Source organism: Drepanopeziza brunnea (genome assembly GCF_022702325.1).
Source record: "Drepanopeziza brunnea f. sp. 'multigermtubi' strain 214-2 chromosome Unknown ctg6, whole genome shotgun sequence".
In the NCBI taxonomy this organism is placed as follows: Eukaryota; Fungi; Ascomycota; class Leotiomycetes; order Helotiales; family Drepanopezizaceae; genus Drepanopeziza; species Drepanopeziza brunnea.
This window is the reverse complement of record NW_027094069.1, coordinates 2,495,344-2,516,686: the sequence shown is the minus strand read 5'-3', so window position 1 is coordinate 2,516,686 and position 21,343 is coordinate 2,495,344. Positions and strand designations below refer to the sequence as shown.

General features: G+C 52.3%; 8 protein-coding genes across 8 annotated transcripts; 5 read left to right on the top strand and 3 right to left on the bottom strand.

The window, feature by feature from the left end:
- Window positions 1–144: 144 nt before the first annotated feature.
- On the top strand, window positions 145–858 carry L3040_004537 (uncharacterized protein; the record flags this gene model as incomplete). The annotated part of the gene is made up of 2 exons (XM_007291597.1): window positions 145–447; window positions 544–858. The coding sequence occupies 2 exons, from the start codon at window positions 145–147 to the stop codon at window positions 856–858; spliced, it is 618 nt and encodes a 205-aa protein (XP_007291659.1).
- A 2,268-nt stretch (window positions 859–3,126) lies between these two features.
- Window positions 3,127–3,585, bottom strand: L3040_004536 (uncharacterized protein; the record flags this gene model as incomplete). The annotated part of the gene is made up of 1 exon (XM_007291595.1): window positions 3,127–3,585. One exon carries the CDS (start codon window positions 3,583–3,585, stop codon window positions 3,127–3,129), a length of 459 nt encoding a protein of 152 aa, XP_007291657.1.
- Window positions 3,586–4,719: 1,134 nt separating this feature from the next.
- Window positions 4,720–5,531, top strand: L3040_004535 (uncharacterized protein; the record flags this gene model as incomplete). Its single annotated transcript, XM_066155416.1, has 4 exons — window positions 4,720–4,749; window positions 4,864–5,187; window positions 5,274–5,321; window positions 5,403–5,531. The coding sequence occupies 4 exons, from the start codon at window positions 4,720–4,722 to the stop codon at window positions 5,529–5,531; spliced, it is 531 nt and encodes a 176-aa protein (XP_066012024.1).
- Window positions 5,532–7,712: 2,181 nt separating this feature from the next.
- On the bottom strand, window positions 7,713–10,904 carry L3040_004534 (uncharacterized protein; the record flags this gene model as incomplete). Its single annotated transcript, XM_007291593.1, has 2 exons — window positions 7,713–7,988; window positions 8,067–10,904. The coding sequence occupies 2 exons, from the start codon at window positions 10,902–10,904 to the stop codon at window positions 7,713–7,715; spliced, it is 3,114 nt and encodes a 1,037-aa protein (XP_007291655.1).
- A 673-nt stretch (window positions 10,905–11,577) lies between these two features.
- L3040_004533 (uncharacterized protein) lies at window positions 11,578–12,717 on the top strand (the record flags this gene model as incomplete). Its single annotated transcript, XM_007291592.2, has 5 exons — window positions 11,578–11,591; window positions 11,652–11,843; window positions 11,986–12,344; window positions 12,444–12,615; window positions 12,666–12,717. 5 exons carry the CDS (start codon window positions 11,578–11,580, stop codon window positions 12,715–12,717), a joined length of 789 nt encoding a protein of 262 aa, XP_007291654.2.
- A 408-nt stretch (window positions 12,718–13,125) lies between these two features.
- Window positions 13,126–13,963, bottom strand: L3040_004532 (uncharacterized protein; the record flags this gene model as incomplete). Its single annotated transcript, XM_066155406.1, has 4 exons — window positions 13,126–13,421; window positions 13,518–13,656; window positions 13,819–13,863; window positions 13,961–13,963. The coding sequence occupies 4 exons, from the start codon at window positions 13,961–13,963 to the stop codon at window positions 13,126–13,128; spliced, it is 483 nt and encodes a 160-aa protein (XP_066012023.1).
- Window positions 13,964–14,848: 885 nt separating this feature from the next.
- L3040_004531 (uncharacterized protein) lies at window positions 14,849–18,032 on the top strand (the record flags this gene model as incomplete). The annotated part of the gene is made up of 19 exons (XM_066155403.1): window positions 14,849–15,234; window positions 15,398–15,516; window positions 15,573–15,581; window positions 15,635–15,704; window positions 15,788–15,927; window positions 15,977–15,997; window positions 16,047–16,069; window positions 16,116–16,153; window positions 16,209–16,278; window positions 16,331–16,370; window positions 16,423–16,521; window positions 16,592–16,674; window positions 16,803–16,895; window positions 16,953–17,015; window positions 17,210–17,406; window positions 17,486–17,515; window positions 17,571–17,656; window positions 17,793–17,862; window positions 18,020–18,032. The coding sequence occupies 19 exons, from the start codon at window positions 14,849–14,851 to the stop codon at window positions 18,030–18,032; spliced, it is 1,650 nt and encodes a 549-aa protein (XP_066012022.1).
- A 2,764-nt stretch (window positions 18,033–20,796) lies between these two features.
- L3040_004530 (uncharacterized protein) lies at window positions 20,797–21,293 on the top strand (the record flags this gene model as incomplete). The annotated part of the gene is made up of 2 exons (XM_007291589.1): window positions 20,797–21,112; window positions 21,211–21,293. The coding sequence occupies 2 exons, from the start codon at window positions 20,797–20,799 to the stop codon at window positions 21,291–21,293; spliced, it is 399 nt and encodes a 132-aa protein (XP_007291651.1).
- Window positions 21,294–21,343: the final 50 nt, after the last annotated feature.

The following is a 21,343-nucleotide window of genomic DNA, read 5'->3' as shown; positions in this document are numbered from 1 at the left end:
TACAGTAGCAGTCGCCAAGTAGCTCCGCGCGTATCTCGCGCGCCGCGAACTCAAATCACCCATCAACGCGTTCTCGCATCCCTTCCCTTAGCAGTCCGGTCCTCTCCCCCCCCCACCATTGCAAAGCAAAAGAAACCAGTATCAATGGCCAAACTCGATTCCCAAGTCGCCCATATCCTCGATACCGGTAATTCTGACGACGAAGATGCCCTCATCGCCTCCCTCGAAGACTCCCCCGCGCTGGACGCCTTTCGCGAGCAGCGCATCCAACAGCTCCACGCCGAGTTCACGCGCGCGAAGCAGCAGAAGAATGAGGGTTTTGGGCACTACACGGAGATCCGGGGGGAGAAGGCGCTGATGGAGCTGACAACTTCGCTCAAGCATGTGGTGGTGCACTTCTCGAAGGACGATTTTGCGCGATGCGGGGTGATGGATGGGCACTTGGAGGTTGGTCTTCTCTCTTCCCTCCCCTCGCCCTCTTTCTTACGCTTTATGGATAAGAGAAATGGGGGCTGATGTGGATGTTTCGGGTGGTTGGAATAGACTCTGGCTGCAAAACATACCGACACCCGCTTCCTGAAGATGAAAGTCGAGAATGCCCCGTTCCTGGTCGTGAAGCTGAAGGTGCAGGTGCTGCCGTGCGTGCTGGCGTTTGCGAACGGCGTCAGTGTTGATCGGATAGTGGGATTTGAGGGCCTGGGCTATACGGAGGATACGTTCACGACAAAGGATCTGGAGGGGAGGTTGTTGGCTGCGGGTGTGTTGGAGAGGGCGAGGGCTGTGGGCGAGGCGAGTGTCAAGTGGGGGGTGAAGGCGTCAAAGAAGAAGGATACTAGTGATGATGAGGAGTGGGATTGAACAGGAAAATGCTAGAGGCAATTCGAGTCAAGATGCTGCGAGCGAGTGCTGGGGAGCAAATGGCTCAGTAGCAAGCAATTGTGCTTGGGGAGCAGCTTGAGGAACTGCTTGGGCAGCTTGGGCAGGCTGGACTGCAGAACCATGCGCCGCGAAGATCAGGCCTTCTACAGGCTTCTGGATAAGTAGACAAGTAGGATCTCCAGAGACCGTGGAGGTCGGCCTGCAAATATCAACAGCAGCCACAAACATCAAAGACGAGGCACAATTAAACGAGCTTGCATCTTGCACCTTGGGATATTGGTTTTGTTGTTCATCCACTGAAGTACCGGAATTCTCCAACAGCCACTCTTGGCAGTAGCATTCCTCCATCAGCTAGGCAAATTTCGGCACCCGCAGTTGAATTCAACAAACTGTAACAATTACACGGACACCGCTGCAGGATACATCAATCATAGATCTAAGCTTCCGTGGTCCAATGGTTAGGATTCCACCCTTCCAGAGCCCCTGTGGTTCGAGCAAGGTGGAGGTTCGTGTTCGATTCACGGCGGTTGCAAAATTGAAAAACTATTCTTTTTTTTTCCCAATCTATCCTGCTACGCTCGGTGTTTTTTTTTTTTTTTTTTTTCCATCGCTTCCAACTCCGCCAAGTCTCCCGGGTCATGTAGAAAGATCTCCGTCTTGGCCGAGAGCTGTTGCGAAGCGAAGCGAGGGAGTATTTGTTTTGTTTGGGAAAGCAAATTTACAATGATTGATTGATTGACAAGGATACCTAGATAGCTAGGCACGGCGACTTCATTCGATAACGCAGAGGAGTCGGCCAGGCGATACTTCTTGAGGGGGGTTTTTTTATTTCTTCATTTTCTTTTTTTCTTTTCTCTTTTGGGAAATCCTCGCGACGGTTTCAGATCTGAAAACATCAAGGTACCGTACTCACTCCCTATCGTTTGACTGGCCCGTCACATCTCTGCTCTCCTCCACGGTACCTGCGGTACGCGGATGTGGGTCCCATGAACTGGTTGACGTACCTACGTACCTATTAGAGGTGATTTCGCACCCCTCTCGTACCCTCTCCATCCATACCGTGCTTCTACCGTACAGTATTGCCAGAGGCGGAATCAAAAGGATCCGTATACTTAAGGGACATGATACGTCGGAGCCTCAGAGCCGGCAGCGGGGCCGAGACGACGGGAGCAGCAAGCCCCGGATGTACTACGAGCGCTGGAATCCGATACGTGGCAGATGTCTCGCAAAACAACGCATGGCATACCGGTACTAGTACTAGGACGGTAGAGAGAGCTGGGACAGAGAGACGGGCCGGGCCAACCATGCAGATTGCCCATCGGATGCTGCAGCCTGCAGCCTGCAGCCCACATCGACAGCAGGATCTTGCAGCGCGCTCCGTACTCCGTACGTAGGTACATTGCTCCGTACAGTAGTACAGTACTTAGTGCTGCGTGCCAGCCGCCGTGCGTCAGGCACGCGTGCATGCATACATATGCATACATGCATACACTGGAAACCGAACATTGTGACTTTTCTTTTGGGAAGGGAGGGAGGAGATGAGGAAAGGGCGAAGGGGGACCGATTAGCGTGTTACACTTTGTGGACTTCGCACGGGTGGGAAGATTGAGGAGAGAAAGGGGAAGCTAGGGATAGAAGAAGAAGAAGAAGAAGAAGAAGAAGAAGCTAGGGATGGAGGAAGCTAGGGAGGAGTGATGTTGATGTGTTTCTAAGCGAGCCTTACGCGACAACGCATTTTCGCTTACTGTAGTTGTAGGTACGTATGTGCTTCCTCGCCGCGGGCGTGTCCTGGGTGGAGAATGTAAGTTAGTGGGGCGAGAGATATGAGATGAGATTTTTTGCGGAGAGCGATGAAGATCCATCCGGCGTGTGGGGGTTTGGAGGTACGTATGTCGCAAGTCGGCTGGAAAGGGGCATAAGAAATATGGCTTGCCACGAAGGGAAGGAAGTTGGACTTGTAACGTAACGGAAGGGTGGATAGACAGACAGAATCTTGATTCCTGTAGACGTAGATCGCCAGGTAATGATCAGACCAGACCAACGAAACGCCGTAGAACAGCACAGGTGAATCCACGAGTCTCTCAATCAACAGCACGCTGAAAAGAATCTACCTCTCCTCCCCCCCCTCTTCATCCACTGCGACCAACGGAAAGCTTACACTCTATCCCCATCCCATCCAGTCGAAGCAGGATTACAGAACAACATTCTAACCCGTCTCTCCATTCCCTCAGAGAGGTATCCCACCCATCAATACGCATCCTTCTCATCTGCAGCTGCACTCCGCTTGCTCCTGAAATACCCACTCACCATCCCCAAGATTCTCTCAGCACCCAGCCTCCAACTCCTCGTACTCTCCAACGAGCTCTCACTGGACCTTGAGTCCGCCGAACTCGATCGGTTCCCTGCGCCGCCAATCCCGTGATACCACGACCCCGCCGCGTTCTGTTTCCGTGTCGAGCTGCGGAGTTCTCGTTCGAATTGGGGGATGGAAGCGCGCTCTTCGTACGAACGGGAGTTGCCTGCACCCCCTATGCCGGTATGGAATGTGCCTGTTGAGGGGCTGGGGATCAGGCGGGGGACGGAGGGAACGGGGCGGATGGTCGAGGATTTGCGGATGTTTCCTGCGCCGCCGATGCCCATTTTCGTGTACTTTCTAGGGAAGGAGTTGACGAGATTGGCGGTGTCATTGGTTGTCGGCTTAGACATCTTGTTCGTGTTGGTTGATGTGAAAAAGTAATTATTGATATTGATGTTCAAAAGACTGAAAAATACAGTTATTGTAGATAGGGTGAGGAGTTGACACTTATATGTTTTGATGTTTGGTTTTTGATAATGTGAGAAGTAAGGGGCTGATGTCTGACTTGACTGCTGATCGACATGACAAGAGGGGCAGACAAAGCAAGTATATGATACATCGTGCCTCGATAGCAGAATCGACGATCCAATGAATCCGCTTGGACCCTAATAATAAATCTGGAACGGAGTTGGCATCCAAACACTGCAATGGTGGACGTTTGAATTTAGCATCCATCAGCAGCCACGCTAGAATACAGGATTTCGAATCAACGCCATATCCGCCGTCAATCTTTGCAGCAGACTCCAATCGCATTCGAAAGCATATGGTTAAAATAACAAGTGGTTCGCAGGCGCCTAGGCACTTGCCCACAGCTGCATGTTTACCAGAACGGTGGAGGCACGCGGATGTCCCGGTTTCTCTACCTTGATGCAGCTCCAAGGCGTGGATGCAGCTCATGAAGATCGGCGAGAGAGCCGAAAAAGAGGCTGGCTGCTGTCTCGAATTTCAATAGCGGATGCTGGTCCGTAACGGCCGGTTGCAGCGTTTCTGTGAAGCTTGAAATGGCTATTATGATGGACTTCGAGCTCGGAGGCCTGAAATGCTATGGGATCGCGCTCATCGCTGCTGTGATCTCTCCATAGTCAACTTTGCGTGGAATGGAAGGTTCATGCTCGATCTCGTTGACTAGGGAGATCATCCCGTGCCGTCGGCCAACTAATGAGGAGACGGGAGACGGGAGACGGAAACGAGAGACGGGTTGTTGGTTGTTGTCGTCGTCGTCGTTATCGAAGCTTCAAGGTGTATCTTGGACATCAATCTCGCTTGTCTTACATACGAATTGTTCCGACTCGGTTCTTAAAGCTTAGTCAGAATCCTGCAATGACGAAATTGAGGGGCAATGCAAATAATTAAGACGGAGATTCGCAGCGAAGGATCCGCGAACACGACATTCTCACAAGAAGAGAAAAACGCACCGTACTTTTGCAACAGCTCTAATCAAAGCAAAGCGAAGATAGAACATCCATCAGCAGCAGACCAGCAAGATGAGAGCATACTGGTATGACAACGCTGCTGTAAGCAAGCCCAAGCAAGCCCTTCCCATCTCTTGCATACCTCCCAATCTACCTACCTACCCACCCCACTTACACACATCCACCGTAACAGACATTGGCACTGACCGAGGGCAGGGCGACCAACGTGAAGCCCACGATTCCGGCCGTGCCATTGCCGTGGACTACCTTTCCAAGCTCGGCGTCCTCTACTACCACCTCCCTAACGAAGCCGACGTCGACCAGCTAGCCAAGGAAAGAAGCTATAAGAACAGGGACGTGATCACCGTGTCGCCCGAGAAGATGGGAGACGTGTACGAAGAGAAAGTCAAGTCGTTCTTTCACGAGCACTTGCACGAGGACGAGGAGATCAGATATATCCGCGACGGCGCGGGGTTCTTTGATGTGAGGAGTGAGGGCGACGAATGGGTGCGCATACTGCTGGAAAAAGATGATCTGATTGTATGTGGCACCGGCGGCTGAGGGGGGGGGAGGAGGAGGAGGAGGAGGAGGAGGAGGAGGCGAGACGCAATGCTGACTCGGTCAAGATTCTACCTGCTGGCATCTACCATCGTTTTACCACGGATACAAACAACGTAGGTGGTGGAACTGCTTTCCCATTCGCATTTGTATTTGCATTTGCATGTAGGGAGTGGGCCGATGTTAATGATCAGCAGCACATTACGGCGATGCGACTTTTTAAAGAAGATCCCAAATGGACGCCACTCAATCGCGGCCCTGAAGTCGACGTCAACCCGCTGCGAAAGGAGTATCTGGGAATCCGAACCCGGGTCGCGGATGTGTAAGCGTAAGCGCTGAGCAAGGGCAAGTGGGTTGGGGTGAGCGGGTGATGTGCACGACTTTTTATGATGATATGACATTGATATGTCCATGATGATTGCGGAGGATACCAAAATGACCGTTGCTTCCTAATCCGCGAGCATGCGTGACTCGTCAATAACGTGTATTGGCAACGGTTGGTGTGCTTCTTTCGATTCTACGTAGCAAGTGCTGGTCAACAGTCGCCCTTGTCTCGGGTATGGGCGCAACACTGCATGCACCTCGGAGTGTAGCCGTCGATCGCCTGGAGAAGCTATTGCTCGTTAGCCGACCAACGATTGGTGACACTGTGATGTGCTTCAGCGAGGCACAAGCCCATCTTGAAAGCTCGAGCAACGTGTTTATATAAGCTTGGGAAGAAGGTCGTTTCCCAGCTTTACTTATCAGCACTCTGCGCAGCTGGCAAGGAAATCACCGCAGCGTAAAACTCTTTCCGCCCCTTGAGCCCAAGAACAGTCACGCATCTGCTGTGTCTACAACCCCATGACCGCCTCGTCAAGATGGCTGGAGCCACTACGGAGTCGAGCCAGTCTGGTTCATCGCTTACTCGAACGGGATATCTATGCACACACCGAGCGAGCTGGCACATACGACCATAGACTGAGGAGAATTGGGCATCCCGTTCGCTCTGCCATACACAAGCCTCAGATCGGCAGATTAGTAGTTGGGTGGGTGACCACCAGCGAATACCTGCTGTTGTATGTCTTTTTTGCTGCTACACCTCATTGATATTTTTTTTTTTTTTTTTTTTAACTTTTTTCTTACTTTTGATGTTCTGTCCATGATAATAGGTACGCCCATTCCATCTGATCGGTTGTGCAATTCAATTTTTCTACTCTGATGCGGTATCCTCGATCCCATCTGCGCTTTCCCGGCAGGAAAAACAAGCAGGCAAATGGGACAGGGCTGGCGGCGGCGATCTTGGTTCTGCGCAGACTCCCAAGTCCCAGGCTCAGATCCGGCAACCAGAGCTGCATCTCCTTCCGAGACAAAAGGCTTGCCCAATCCTTCTCGCACACCCTGTACCCCGCGACCCCTCCCTCAACGACCGACCGACCGACCGTCGCAGGATTCAGGGCGTGGTCGTGGCATGGCATGGCATGGCATCTGGCCCGTATCAGGCAGGACCGATGGACGGTGGTCGACCAGCTAGCTCAGCTCAGCTACCGTAGCTGCCGTCCCTCCTCAGCGACCACCTCGGTAGGTCATCTAGGTACCGTAATTCATTAATGGGGCAGCGAAGCAATCCAACCCGACTCAAACCGTGTATGTCCCTGCTGTGATCTCAGGGCCTTCTGAAAGCGTCCGAGGGGTCGCGGCTTGAAAGGGGCAATTAGGTACGTCGCTCTGTTACTGGGGGCACTACCTACCTACCTACCTACCTACCTACCTACCTACCTACTATACGCACTTTGGAGGGGTCTGTTGACATGCCCACCACCTCTCCCTTGTCGGATCAGGAGGGCTTCGGGAATCGAGGTTATCGCCAAAGTAGGTAGGCAGGGAGGTAGGTACTTTCTGTATCTTGCAGACATGTTATTACTAACTCTTGCTCTCACCTACATACTTCTCAAGTCTCTCGCTCTCTCACCATTCACGGAAAATCGACCTTTCATACCTATCAGTTCTCATCCTTTGCTCGCTGTGGACTTCATCAATGCATTTGTCGATTGATCGATCATTCAGTCCATCTCTCCCGTTCCACATACCGAAGGCAGGCAGTGCCAGCACTCGATTCATCTCATCTCTACCGCTCCTCTCCTCTCTGCTTTAACCTCCTTGCCAGATACCAACAAGTCCGAGCTCAGACCACACCATTTCAGGCCTTCCCTTCTACCCGGGACCGTAAAACCGTGCATTCTAAAAAGAAGAGAAACAAAGATCCATGCCTGCGTGTAAGGGGTATATCAATCAATCAATCAATCTTGCGCCTCCCCTTGATCCCCCATCCCTTTCCCAAACCTTCTCCGATAATTCCGGAGAGAAAAAAGACAAACACCATCTCAAGAAACACAATAACACCCCCCCCCCCCATGTCAGATATCCGTAGTATGCTGACATAATGTTCTCCTCTGCTTCTCACTCATCTCAGGATATAAACGTTCCACACGATGTATCGTCCAGCAGATGTCATGGTATCTACCCCCTTACTTTTTCAATGCCTTCAAACTCCCAACCAACTTTTCCAGCCGCTCCGTCAGCCCATGCTGCGGATTATGACCCTCCTCATCGACCGCGATGAGATCAACCACCTTGAAGTGGCCCACAAACTCCTCAATGGCTGCAATGACGGTCTTGAGGGATTTTCCGGGTTGCTTAGCCGCGATGCGGTCACAGAGAGCGGGTAGCTGAGAGAAGAAGCCGAGCAAGACGGAAAGGTATCCGAAGGCTACGTTTTTCTGAGTCTCGTGAACAGAGTCGGCCTGGGCGTATGTTAGTAGCTGATGATGGGACTGAGAGGGAGGGGAGAGCGCGAGGGGGCAAGGAGGGAGGGGACAAACCTGAGAAGTGCGCTCCAGGCTATGTGAGAAAGCAGCAACCATGGCGTCGAGAGGATCACCGTCAGAGCCCTGCAAGCTCTGGAGACTTTGTCTGCATGCTGGACTCCATTCCGCAAAGTTGATCATGACGCCCAAGACAAGGACCAAGTAGTCGACGGCCACGGAAAGCTCGTCCTCGATCATGAAGCGGGAGATTTGGTCGAGTCTGGTCACTGCTACCTGGCCCATAGCCGCCATCAGTGGTGGTTGTGCGAAGACATCGGAAGCTCGAGGGTTGTTATTGGTGACGTTGAGAGTCAACTTGAGGATGAGAGTTTGCAGAATTCCAAATTCTTCGAGCGGTCGGGCCATTCCTGCTCGTAGAGTCTTGGAAACAATGGGCAAGAACTCTCTGATCCAGATCGTCTCGTCGAAAGCTGTTCTGGCGCCGATTGAGTGCAAGTCTAATGCCGATAGGGCAAAGTAAAAGTCAATCGCCGCCTCCTCCTTCGGTAGATTCCATGAGCGATCGGTGGCGGTGTTCACTATGGCGAAGAGGTTTGCCGTAAGCTCCTTACTGAATAGGTCATTCATACTACCAGCTTCTCGTGTCTGCCGAACCATCAATTCCAAGCATCTCAATGCCGCGGTGCGTGGTGAAAGAGATTGCAACTGGACTTCATCCCATGCAGGAGAGGGCAACTTGACGAGGTAATCCTGATATTCCGACACTAAAGTGATAGCAACCTTCGACATGTTGCTCTCTCGAGCTTTTGCAACCGCAACAATACCAGATTGGCACTCGAGTTGGCGGATGAGTAATCGAGTGATACCTTGACGTCGGAGATGGTCCACAATATGAGGCATGTTGCCATCAAGGAGAAGCGAGATTAAGATTGTGACCATCAGGAAACCAGAAACAATCTCTGTTTCCTTACCGAGATGCATGAACAGCTTTTGCTCAGTGCCGTGTTGTCGGAATTGGCGCAAGAAGTTCTTGTTCTGCATCTTACTGGCCAAATCCAACAATCCAGATCTTCTCATCGAAACGCTGGACTTTCCCGGTGAACCAATACGCTCCAAGTAGTCTTGAACTTCATCAAGGAAACGATTGTTGGCACCTGCCTGTCTCAATTCGTGCACACTCCGAATCGCAGCTACTGAGTCTTCATCTTCGTCCTCTTTGAAGCTCGAAAGTTGCTTGAGGCTTGGGATAGCTATCATACGGCCTCTTCTTCCTCCCGTCTGAGCAGGCATCGCGGGAATTTCTATAGAAAGTTGCGCCATGAGGTCCTCCTCGTTTAACATTGACCGCTGTTTGGCGTAGGTGAATTTCGGGCCCATCGTCTGCGAAGGTTGGCTTTCAGAAAAAGATGACGCCAGGGTGTTTTGGCTATTTGACGCATCCTGCATAACAGTATCCATGTCACCAGAGAGTTCCAAAGCGGAGATTTCGTCAGAATCATCAGAGTGGTCACCAGAAGAATCAGCCGCCTGCTCAACCAGGGAGTCAATCAATCGTCGCCGAGGAGGATCTGGAGCATTTCTTCGACCGGGCTTGGAAATTCCAGCGGGTCTTAACAAAAGACTCCGAATTCTGGTTTCTGATTTCGCAGCCTTGGTCGTCACGATCGTACCACCATCCACCTCAGTCGTATCGCCATCGACCCCAGTACTGGTTTCTCCATTGTCATCAGATCCCAACAAGTTCTGCCACATTTTCATACTATGCGGGGAAATATGTCGTCCACTGGGGTCCACATCTGCCATGTGTACGTCACTCAGAGACACCGGAGGTGTAGTAGGTTCTAGGGTCAGGCTCAGCCTACTGGGCGTCTTCGGCGCTTCAATTTCCTTCTCGGTAGAGACCTTCACCTTAGTTCTGGCGACTGATTTGGTGGGGTTTCCTTTGGGCGAAATGTTTCGAGGTCTGGGCTTGGCGATTCGTGATCCAGGGACGGGTCGAGGATTGTTGGCTGGTAACCGCTTCACTTGTGGCTCAACTGGAGTCAGCTTTAACTTCTTTCTGACGCCTTGCCCTCCCGTCGGAGGCTTGTGGATCAATTTGGCATCTCCATTCGGTGGGATTGTCTTGCTAACTTTGAAAATCGACTTTGTTGTGGGCGTTCCCTCGTCGTCGCTTGGGAAGTCAAAGATATCTTTTTTGGGCGTCACTGCTGGAGCCGACATTGAGAGAACTGACAAAACTTTCTGCTCCTTGCTTTTGATGGCCTTAGCTATCTTCTGAACTGGCTTCGGCGCCTCATCTTCAATGTCGCTGAGAATCTCGTAAATGTCCTTCGCCGGAGCTGGTGGGGAGGGGGTCTTCGATGGTGAGCAGCGTAGAATTGACTTGAGTTTCATGGTCGGTGGAGCAGCTGCTCTCAAGACGGGCTTTCGAATAGGCCTCAGTACCGGCGCGTCGTCTTCTGAACATGGCACATCGAAAATATCATTGGAAGGTGAAATGGTCGAAGGTGTTCTTGAGTGCGATCGGAAGGGAGCAGGCATCTGTTTCATGGTCGTACTTGTAGTTGTCTTGTGTGCCTTTGGTGCTGGCGCCTCGTCATCGCTCTCGGGTGCATCGAATATGTCAACCTGCCGTCTAGCACATGGCGTCCGAGACCGCGATCGTGGCCGGACCGGCTTGACCTTTGGAGGAGTGGGTGTGCGAAGTGGCAAGAGGGTCGACGAAGCGCGGCGGGTGACTTCATTGCGTGGGATCTCCGTCTCTCGGTCTGGGGTCTGGGACTTGCGTGCTTTCGAGGTGAAGCCATGCTCGGGGACTCGTTTGCGTGCTGCCTTGCCGTAGGTCATGATCTTCTTCTTCGAAGCCACTGGGCCATGGACAGTCGCCATGGCTGCGAGTGGTCGGGGGTGAGGAGGTTGGTTGAATGAGAGTTTGGGCGTCTATTCATTCGCGCTGATCTATTTCCGGTCCGGTCGAGGATACTGGGTGATTGTGAATCCAGTTGTAGCCGCGCTATTGTTGAGGATTGGCCATATCTATGAAGTTCTCATGATGGGATGTGAATTGCAAATGAGGGTACGAAGTTCTCGGTGGGGATGGATTGATGGGTTGGGTTGATGGTTGATGGGTTGAGGGCGAAAGAAAGGAAGGTGATGGAGAAGGCGAGCCTCGAAAGAAGAGAAGTCGCGATGCGATGCGCCAAGGAACTAGCGTGGCGGGGATCAAGGTGGGAACACAAAGACGTGACTTGACATGTGGGCCAAGGTCTCTGTGTCTCGGTGTCTTTGACTCTGTCTCTCGTTTGTTTACTACGTACCTACATACCTTACCTACATACCTACATACCTGCATACCTACATACATACATATACATACATACATACAGACAGACCTGGTCAACAGAATTGGGATTGCCCACATATCTAACCAAGAACATTCTCTATTCTGCTCCGTATACTTACGCTCTGCCAGCAAAGGAAAGACCCTGGTCTGGCGGCTGTTCTTAGTCACTCCTGTCTATCATATCACTCTTATCTGCCTCTTCACCCGCTCGACAACCTCATGTTTGTTGTTCCGTGCGTGAAGTGAACTTCATCCCGATATATCCCTATCCACAGGCTCAACCACTGTCACAGTTATATCTCAATCCGACGACGATTCGTGATCTCACCCCCCCCAAAAATGTCGGGCAAAGCCACCCCCAAACAAAGTGTAGGCCCCGACTACCGCTCCGAGAAGCAGAAGCCCATCGCCACAGTCTCCAAAGAAGTCTCCTTCGAGAATGTTCACACCCTGGCCCAGACCCCCCAGCTCATCGCCCTCCTCACGTATGTTACATGTAACCTACCCGTCGCACTGGTCGGGTCGGGTCGGGTCGGGTCGGGTGCCTGCCTGCCTACCTTACATCCCTCGCCCTTCCTGACATATCCCACGTCTCATCAAAAAATACCTATACTAACCTCCCAAAAGCATGATCCGGGACAAGAACACGGATCGGGCCGACTTCATCTTCTACTCTAACCGCATCATCCGGCTACTCGTCGAAGAGGGCCTCAACCACCTCCCCGTCGTCGAGCACACCATCACGACACCCGTGGGCCGCACCTATGCCGGCGTCATGTTCCAGGGCAAGATCTGCGGCGTGTCCATCATGCGTGCCGGCGAGGCCATGGAGGAGGGCCTGCGCAACTGCTGCCGGAGCGTGCGCATCGGCAAGATCCTGATCCAGCGGGACGAGGAGACGAGCCTGCCGAAGCTGTTCTACGACAAGCTGCCCGAGGACATTGCCGAGCGGTGGGTGCTGCTGCTAGATCCGATGTTTGCGACCGGTATGTTCTGTCTGTCCGGTTACTATTCCGTTCTTCCTTTCCATCGATTGTCGAAAGTCACGTTTCGGCGCTCGGGCTGATTCACGGCTTGCTTACTAGGTGGGAGTGCGACGATGGCTGTCGATGTGCTGATCTCGAGGGGTGTGCCCGAGGAGCGGATCTTGTTCCTGAACTTGATTGCTAGTCCGGAGGGCATCGAGGTGTTCGCCAAGAAGTTCCCCAAGCTGCGGGTGGTGACGGCGTTCATTGATCAGGGTCTCGATGAGAAGAAGTGAGCTTTCGTCCCTCTCACTGACATGAGCTCCTACTGATGACTGGCAGCTACATCATCCCGGGTCTCGGAGACTTTGGAGACAGGTTCTATACCATGTAGAGATCAGAGATGAGTCGTGAGTCTGGCGAGTTTCTTTCACGTAGGGTCCGAATAGCCAGCACAAGCACAGCTCGGGACAACCATAGATAGCTCCCCTCCCTTCCGTGGTGAAATTCAGAGGGAGTCGAGTAAGAAATGCAAATCGTGATTTGTTCTCATAGACGCCGATTCCTACCCCAGGAGTTGGCAATGCAGTAGAAAATACATTTTGCGTCCCCCCTAACGCCCCAAGAACGAACCCAGACTTCTCCTCAGGCACCTTCCCATCCCGGCCGTTGGGAACGAATCGAAAGAAATCCATCCTTACTCTGCGCTCTTCCCTCAAGCCTGCCCAACACACTCTTCGCAGCCCCTCGCCGACCATCTTATAACGCTCTCCATCTTCCCATCCTTCTCTCCCCCCGGGTTCTAATATTCGTCATCGTCCGCCACCAATCCACCACCACTTCTCCCTTCCCCGCGATACCGCACATCCATGCCACCATCATCGCTCGCGTCCGCATCATCAATAATATCATCGTCGCTACTCCTTCCCCTCTCCGCCCGCTCCCGGCCCCTTGGTCTCTCCCCCGCAGGAGCTGCCGCAAGCGCGCGCCTCGCCGGCGGTAGTCCCTCTGGGTCGTCGTCGTTATCGCCGTTGTCTTTGGCCACTGCATCGCAGGCGTCTACCCAGTCGGAGTAGACATCCACAGCTGCACTCAGGTCTGGATGGCACGGGAGATAAGTAAGAGATTGAACGGGTGGGGGGTGCACAGAGGGTGGGAGGGAGAGGGAGGGTTTCAAAGGAAGGGGCATGGTACAATTGATCGAGCACTGGAAGTGCTGAGAGCAGACCTTGCAGCTCAGGGCGCCGACGCCGCCCTTCTTGTCGAGCTTCACGCTGACGGAGTTGACGTGATTGCAGAACAGGCAGTCGAAAGTGGAGGCGAGGGGCGCGTTCTATTTCCCATTCATCGTGTGATCGCGTCAGCCTCCAGAGGATATCAAAAAAAAAAAAACATAAATCTCCATTCCCATCCCCAACGCGTATTTCGCAAGCCCGTTCTTTGCCGTCCATCTCCATCGCGGGTCATCGAGGACGGGAGCAATGAATGCGCGTACCTTCTTCGGACCTGTAGGCTTCTTGGCCGCCTTCTTACGTTTTCCCTATGGACATTCATCTTGATCAGCCTACCGAGCGTCGAAGACAGACAGATAGATAGAAGGCGGTAGAAAAGGCGAGGAAGAGGTGAGATGTACACACCATGATGAGGAGAAATGTTACGAGTCGCGACCTGCGTGGATGCGAATTGAATGTGTCGGTCGAATGTATAATGGATTGGGGGGGTTCCTAGCTCCGGTCTGCTGTTGCGCGCGCGCGCTTGAGTGAAGGGAAGGGAAGGGATGGGATGGGATGGGATGGGATGGCAAGTGGGGATTGGGCGTTTGGTGAATAAGCTTATGTGGGGGCGATAAGAGCGATAAGGAAGCGAGGAGGGGGGGTGCTCGGATTAGGATGATGGGATGATGTGGGGAGAGGGGATGGATGGGTGGGTTTGAGAAGATGGCAATCTCTGGGTTGTAAGAGCAGATATAGGTAGATAAAAACAAGTGTGAGGGTATATATGTATGTATCATATAAGTATATACATATATACATACATACATACATACATACATACATATATACATATATACAATATACATCTACATACACAAGCATCTTTCCTACCGACCTACCTCTCATGGGAATCTCAGCTGAATCCCTCACCGTCTTTCTTTGATCTTACCGAGTGCATACCTACATAGCGGTATCTACGGTACCTGCCCAGCTCTGCCCCCCGGATGCTGTGGCTTCACCCATCTGCCACTCCCCTTTGCCCCTGCATCCGCATGGCCGTGCCGTGACGTACTAAACAAGCAGGCACACCCGATCCACTACTGTAACGACTGTATTAATAGACGCTCGCCCCGTCCTTGTCACTCGCTCTGTCGTTCCGCTTCCATTCCATCCACCAACACATCCACCAACACCAAGAAAGACGCATTGCTCAAGATCGAGAGAGACAAGATACAACAAGATACAGCAAGATACGACAATAACAAGATACAACAACAACAAGATACAAACCCTCTGTCCCCCCACCCCATCATGTCCACCCCCGACCCCTCCGCCCTCCTCCTTCAAGAGGTCCTCGAGGCCATGAAAGCGCTCCAGCACAGCCAGACGCTCTTAGCCTCCAACGTCGACGCCATCTCCGGCCGCGTCAACGTGCTGGCCGGCATGAAGCAGGTCCGCGACGTCGCGGCAGCCTCTTCTCCTCCCTCTTCCTCCACCCCCCTTCCCTCCTCCACATCGCCCGGAAAGAAAGCCCCAGAGCTGCTTACCAGCGTCGATGAGTCTGAAAATATCGATGAGAGCGTGCCGCAATCCCCGTCCCTGCCCGCAACCCATCTGGACGCCGTGAGCAACAACAGCAGCAGCCGCCCGAGTCATGGCCGCAAGTCCAGTGCTACTACCGGTAGGATCATCCTCACGTGAGTCTCTTCGTCCCATCACCGCCACCACCACCACCACCACCAAACCAGCCGGGATTGAGTGAGAAGCATGCGTCTTCCCATGTGTGTTGCATGTATCTAGCTGCACGTCTAGCTTTTGTGTGGTGACTGGTTTGCTGACATTGACAACTACCTCTTGTAGGACCTATCCAGGACAGTCCGGTATCAACCCGTTTCCTATGGACTGGGGCCATAAGGATCCACAGCAGAGAGGCCCCGTCGTGGTGTCGAGGACTTTGACGACGTTGAGGAGACGGAATGGTAATGTTCTCTACTCCTCCCATCTTGGAGATGATGTGCTAATGACTACGTTCCAGCTATCGGAGGTAAGTGGTGATTAGGTGGGCCATCGATGAGGTACTATCTGACATGGTGAAAGCTCACGGTGGATCGTATTCGATTTACTATGCTCTTGCCGTGGCCAGTAACGAGATTTCGGTTGACCATAGGTACGAATTCTGGCGATCGACTTGATTTTCTCAGTCCAAGTGCTGCTCTTGAGTCTTGAGAAACGATGTACTAACCTCCACAGACCCGATTTCACCAATACCGAACCAGCGGCAAATATCGGTCCTTTTCCGCAATGGGCAGACAAGAAGAAGATCGTTTCCATGGACCCCCTCGGTCATCTGGCACCATGGCTCTTCAAGGATGTCATGGAACAGGAGAATGGTATGTGGTCGACCCCCAGTTGCAGAAATGGCATGCTGACCTTTGATAGTTGATATCAGACCAACTATTGGTTCGTAGATCCACTCCCAGTTTGCGATCAACTTCTAACATTGGGAAAGCTATCACCAGAGCTCACATGAAGGTTTGGCAATCCCTTCTCGTCTGTCGATTGACCTAACTAGTCGCAGTTGCCAGAACTAGAGCAAAGCGTCCGAGAAGGCCGTCTGTAAGTCATGCTCCAACACAAACCGACACCAAAACAACGCTGATCTGAAGCACAGAGTACCCGATGGAAAAGTCTGTCTGAACGATTCGGGTGAGCTGGCAGTAACCAAGTTTGCCGTCGAGCCTGTACGTAGCCTCGTTTCCAATCACCCAACCTCCAGAATCCTAATAGCGCCAGGTCTGGTACCTTCCCGGCGTTGCAGAGCGCTTCGGCATCGGTAAGCTACGCACTGCTAAAAACTCCCCCGCGCACAAGCTAAGAGAAGTCAGACGAGGGATCCCTCCGCCGATCACTCTTCGAGCATACCGGCGGCTCCTACCCCGAGCTCATCACCAGAGGCGACATCAAGCTTTTCTTGCCTCCGATCGGTACGACCACCTCCCAGCCCAGTCCCATCTCTGGGTTTGTATTGTGATGTGACTGATCGGAAACTTCTAGGTGGGCTTACGGTGTACTGCTTTGGTGACCCGGCAAAGATGTCTGACGAGAAGGTCCGCCTTGCTCTGCGTATCCACGACGAGGTGCGGTTTCCCACATTCTCCTCCGAAAACTCCCATAATTTTTTTTGGTATGGTGGCGCAGAACAATTCCGGGATCTCGAGATTGGCTATGCCACGAGTAGGATACCCTCATCTGACATGATATATAGTGTAACGGCAGTGACGTGTTCGGCTCCGACATCTGCACATGCCGTCCCTACCTCATCTATGGCATTGAGGAAGCTGTCAAGGAGGCGCAGAAGGTATTTTCTCCTCACTCGTGGCCAATGGTTCGTGTAGGTAGCTGACAGCACATGGAGGGTGGTAGCGGGGTAGTAATCTACTTTCGCAAGGAAGGACGTGCGCTGGGAGAGGTTACCAAGGTAAGTGCTGCACTCGAGTATATTCCTGGTCACAATTTGCATGCACATGTTGTGTAGCTGATATCTCAACCCCCCTTGTCTTTTTTCTGCTCATCGCTATGTTCAGCCCCACGTAAAGCGCTGTTGTACTGCCCAAGCTACCGTCTTGGTGTCGAATCAGTCAAGTGAATGAGCTAATCAAATGTGGGATACAGTACTTGGTCTACAACGCGCGAAAGCGCGGCGCCGATCGTGCAAGCGAGTACTTCAAGCGTACCGAGAACATCGCGGGTGTCAAGGATATGCGGTTCCAGGCTTTGATGCCTGACATCTTGCACTGGTTGGGGATTAAGAAGATTGATCGGATGTTGAGTATGAGCAAGTACGTCACCCTCCAACAATCCCTCTTCTTGTAAGACTTGAAGATAAAATTTCGGATGGGGCATCTTGAACGACGGGAAGATGTGAAGTTTGAGCTAACAGTAAACCAGCATGAAGCACGACGCTATCGTCGGACAAGGGTATTTTCTCCAACCCAAATTTCTCATAGCGACCCGCTGACCTTATAACTCCCAGTATCCCAATTCATGAGCGTGTCGAGCTTCCTGAGTCCTGGATCCCCGCCGACTCCAGGGTCGAGATTGATGCAAAGATCACTGCTGGTAAGTCTACTCCCCCTATACCGTTCCTTGCCACGCAAGAAAGCCCGATCACTTTGTGGATGTGATAGGGCTGATGGATATGGCGTACCCTGATCTGCGATCCGGGAGGAGGCTAACGGGTGTATGAACGAAACAGGCTATTTCACAACCGGCCACCGCATGACGGAAGAGGAACTCGCGGCTGTCAAGGGCAGGAGTTGGGACGAGTGAGTTATCAATCTATTCTTTCCACGTGTCCACTCTCCCTTGAACCAAAACCTTCAAGTCACAAATTCCAACTTCCCATTCAGCAATGAAGATCCCGCATACCTAGCCCACTGGCAAGCGAGAGAAAAACCCTGACTGACATGGCCGGTGACCTAGTATCGACCATTAGAAGCACCATGGGCCGTCATGTGCGAGACGAGCGCGGGAGACGGGGGACGGGCGCGGGAGATGATCTGCGATGGAATGAGGAGCGGGATGTTGCGTCTTTTACGCCCACCCACTCAACTCTCGATGAACCTCTCCTGGAGGCAAGGTCTTGTTGAGTGATGGGCACCCGGCAAGGAATCATCCCCATATCTTGAAAGCGAAAAGCATGAAAGAGAATGAAATGAAATGGAATGCAAAGAAGCCCAAACGAAGCGTGTGTTGATACCAGTGCTCGTGTTAGCTAGCGTGAACCAATCTCGACCAGTCAGTCAGTTACCGGTAGTCAGTCAGTCAGTCAGTCAGCGCCAGTCAGCTAGCCAGTCAGTCAGTCAGTCAGTCAGTCAGTCAGTCAGTCAGTCAGTCAGTCAGTCAGTCAGTCAGTTAGTCAGTTAGTCAATCAGTCAGTCAGCTAGTCAGCCACTCAGTCGATCATTCATGCGTGGGGGTTTGCCACGGAACCGTCTGACAGGGAAGGTTTACGGAATATAATAGGTGATTACGTAGTAGACAGGCGGGGTAAGTTACTTGCCTACTTGGGCTACCGGTACCTACCCGCTTAGCTTTACCTAGGTAGTTAGTTCACTTACCTACCTCGGTACTCACTCTGCTGATCGCCTCGCATGGCCCCGCTTTGCCGTTGGTTACGGAAAGGGGAGAGGGTATGAAGGTGTAGGTAAGTGTGTGAGTGTGAGTGTGAATGAATGAATGAATGACAACCAAACACAGCACGCGTACGGAAGTGCTAGCGCTAGTCTAGCCTAGCCTAGCTAGGATAGGTAAGGTAAGGTAAGGTAAGGTAGGGTAAGGTAAGGAGGTGAGGGAAGGGACGGACCGGCTGACCCGGCTTGACCTTTTCTTTCTTTCTTTCGTTCGTTCTTTCTTTTTTGGGGGTTGAGTTGAGTGGAAGAGTGGGAGAGTGGGTGAGTGGGTTGAGTGAGTTGAGTGAGTGGGAGAGCACGACAGGCAGGCCGGCAGGCAGGCAGGCAGGCAGGCATTTATTCTTATTGATCGGGAGAGGGAAGCTAGGCAGCTCGGAAGCTAGGAAGCTGGCGGGCTAGTGGGAGGGTATTAGAAGTAGTAGTACCGGTAGTAGTGGTGGTGGTGGTGATGATAATAATGATAATGATAATGATAATGATAATGATAATGATGATGATAATGATAATAATAGTAGTAATGATAATGATAATGATAATGATAATGATAATGATAATGATAATGATAATGATAATGATAATGATAATGATAATAATGAGTTGCTGCTTCAAAAATAGAAGAGAGGAGAGGAGATGAGATGAGAGGAGATGAGATGAGTATGTGAAATGAGAATGAAAATGAACATGAAAATGAAGCGGATAGAACCGAATCAAATCGAATCAAATCAAATCAAACTAAAGTGAGCTGAAATGAAGCGAAGTGAGGTGAAGTGAACTTGCTAGGAGATCCTTCTTTCGCTTTGGTCTTCACTTTAGTCTTTAATCGGTGCCCGACTGCGGTTTATCACCCATTCCACGGGCACTTATCTAATCGATAAGGGGTGGGAGGAGGGGCAAGGGGAAGGAAAAGTAAGTCCCTTGATGCAGATGCAGACGCAGACGCAGATAGTAGTAGATGCAGCTCTCGAATGCAGTAGGGGAGGTGGTGCAATGAACGAACGAACGAATGAACGAATGAACGAATAAACGAATGAACGAATAAACGAATATACGAATAAACGAGTGTATGCACGCATAGAGCACGATAGACCAGCGCCCTACCTGCCTTTTCTCGGTCGACGAGCACTCACGCACCGCCATGTGGCTGGCGGCATTGGGCATGGGCATGGGCATGGGCATTGGCATTGATACTGGACAGAGTGCCAGAGAGAGAGAGAGAGAGAGAGAGAGAGAGAGAGAGGGGGGGACGTACGGGGAGTACGGGGAGGGCGGGGCGGGGCGGGGCCGGGTGGCGAGTGGCGAGTGGCGGCTGAGTGGCTTTCGGCTCTTGGTCGGTGGCTTGTTGTTGACTTGGCTTGACTGGTTGACTGGTTGACTGGGGTGGCTGGTTGACTTGGAAACGCGAGCAGACGTGGGCATTGCATACCGACAGGACAGGACAGTACAGTACAGAGTACCGGTAAATAGACTGGGCCGGAGGGCGGAGGTCCAGAAACTTACTTAGAACCGCTGCAGTCATCCAGGTCGGACAGAGTGCAGTGGGTGGTTGTGGCTCCGCAGCGGGGCAGGTAAATGGCCTGGACCGCGGCTTGTCGGGGTGGGTATGCTATGCTTCCCCCCCTGTGTGAGAGTGCGTGTGCGTGTGTGCGTTGTGAAAGTCTTAGTGGTGTTGTTGCTGTGGTTGGTGGGATCGGCCTCGCTTTTGCTTTGCTTTGCTTTGCTTTGCTTTGCTTTGCTTTGGGATTGAAAAGATTCATGGATTCATCGATTGCGTGGGATGGGCTGGCTGGCTGGCTGGCTGCTAGCTGAATTGCTGGATTGCTGGATTGCTTGTTACTTACTATATCTAGCTGACTGCCCCCTTTCGAGCTCGCTTCTCGCTTGTATATCTCCCCCCCCCAGGATCACCCATCTCGGTATCCCCAAGAGACTTTCAGAACTCTGGCCAGACCACGGTCCATCTTGCATTCATCTACTCATCTCGTCCTACCTTAACTCTCTCTTCAACCACAGTGATCTGTCTTTTCAACCCCCAAACCAAACTCATCCACCACCACCACCACCACCATCATGCCCTCCAAATCACAGTCCCGCAACGCCTCACCCACCACGCTCTCTTCTCGCCGCCCCAAACTCATGCGCGCTGCGGCAACGGCTCCCACCATCGCCACTTCCAATGCATCGAGAAATGATCTCGCGAGCTTGCAGCAAGGCACGAGAGCAGCGGCGCTGCTCTCGAGAGTGGCCACGTACGCGACCGCCCAGCAGAACTGTGAGAGAGAGCATCGGACGAGCATCGGGAGTGCGTGTTCGAGTGGCCACGGCAGCCCCGACAGCCCAGATAGCACGCAGGGTCTAGAAAGGAAAGCCGCTATGGTGCAGCAGTGTAAGTCCCCTCCTTTTCGTGCCATACTTCACCCATGTGTAAACGGGAAATGCGCACCTCGAACTTGAGAATATTGGTTGATGTTGATCTTGTGATAGCGGGCAACTACTTCAGCTTCCCCAGCTTTGAGGATTTCCAAGAGTACCAGCACCAGAGTGACAGGCATCAGAACGGAGATTGATGCCGTGTTACCCGGAGGGAGCACACACCGTACATAAAGGGACGGATCGA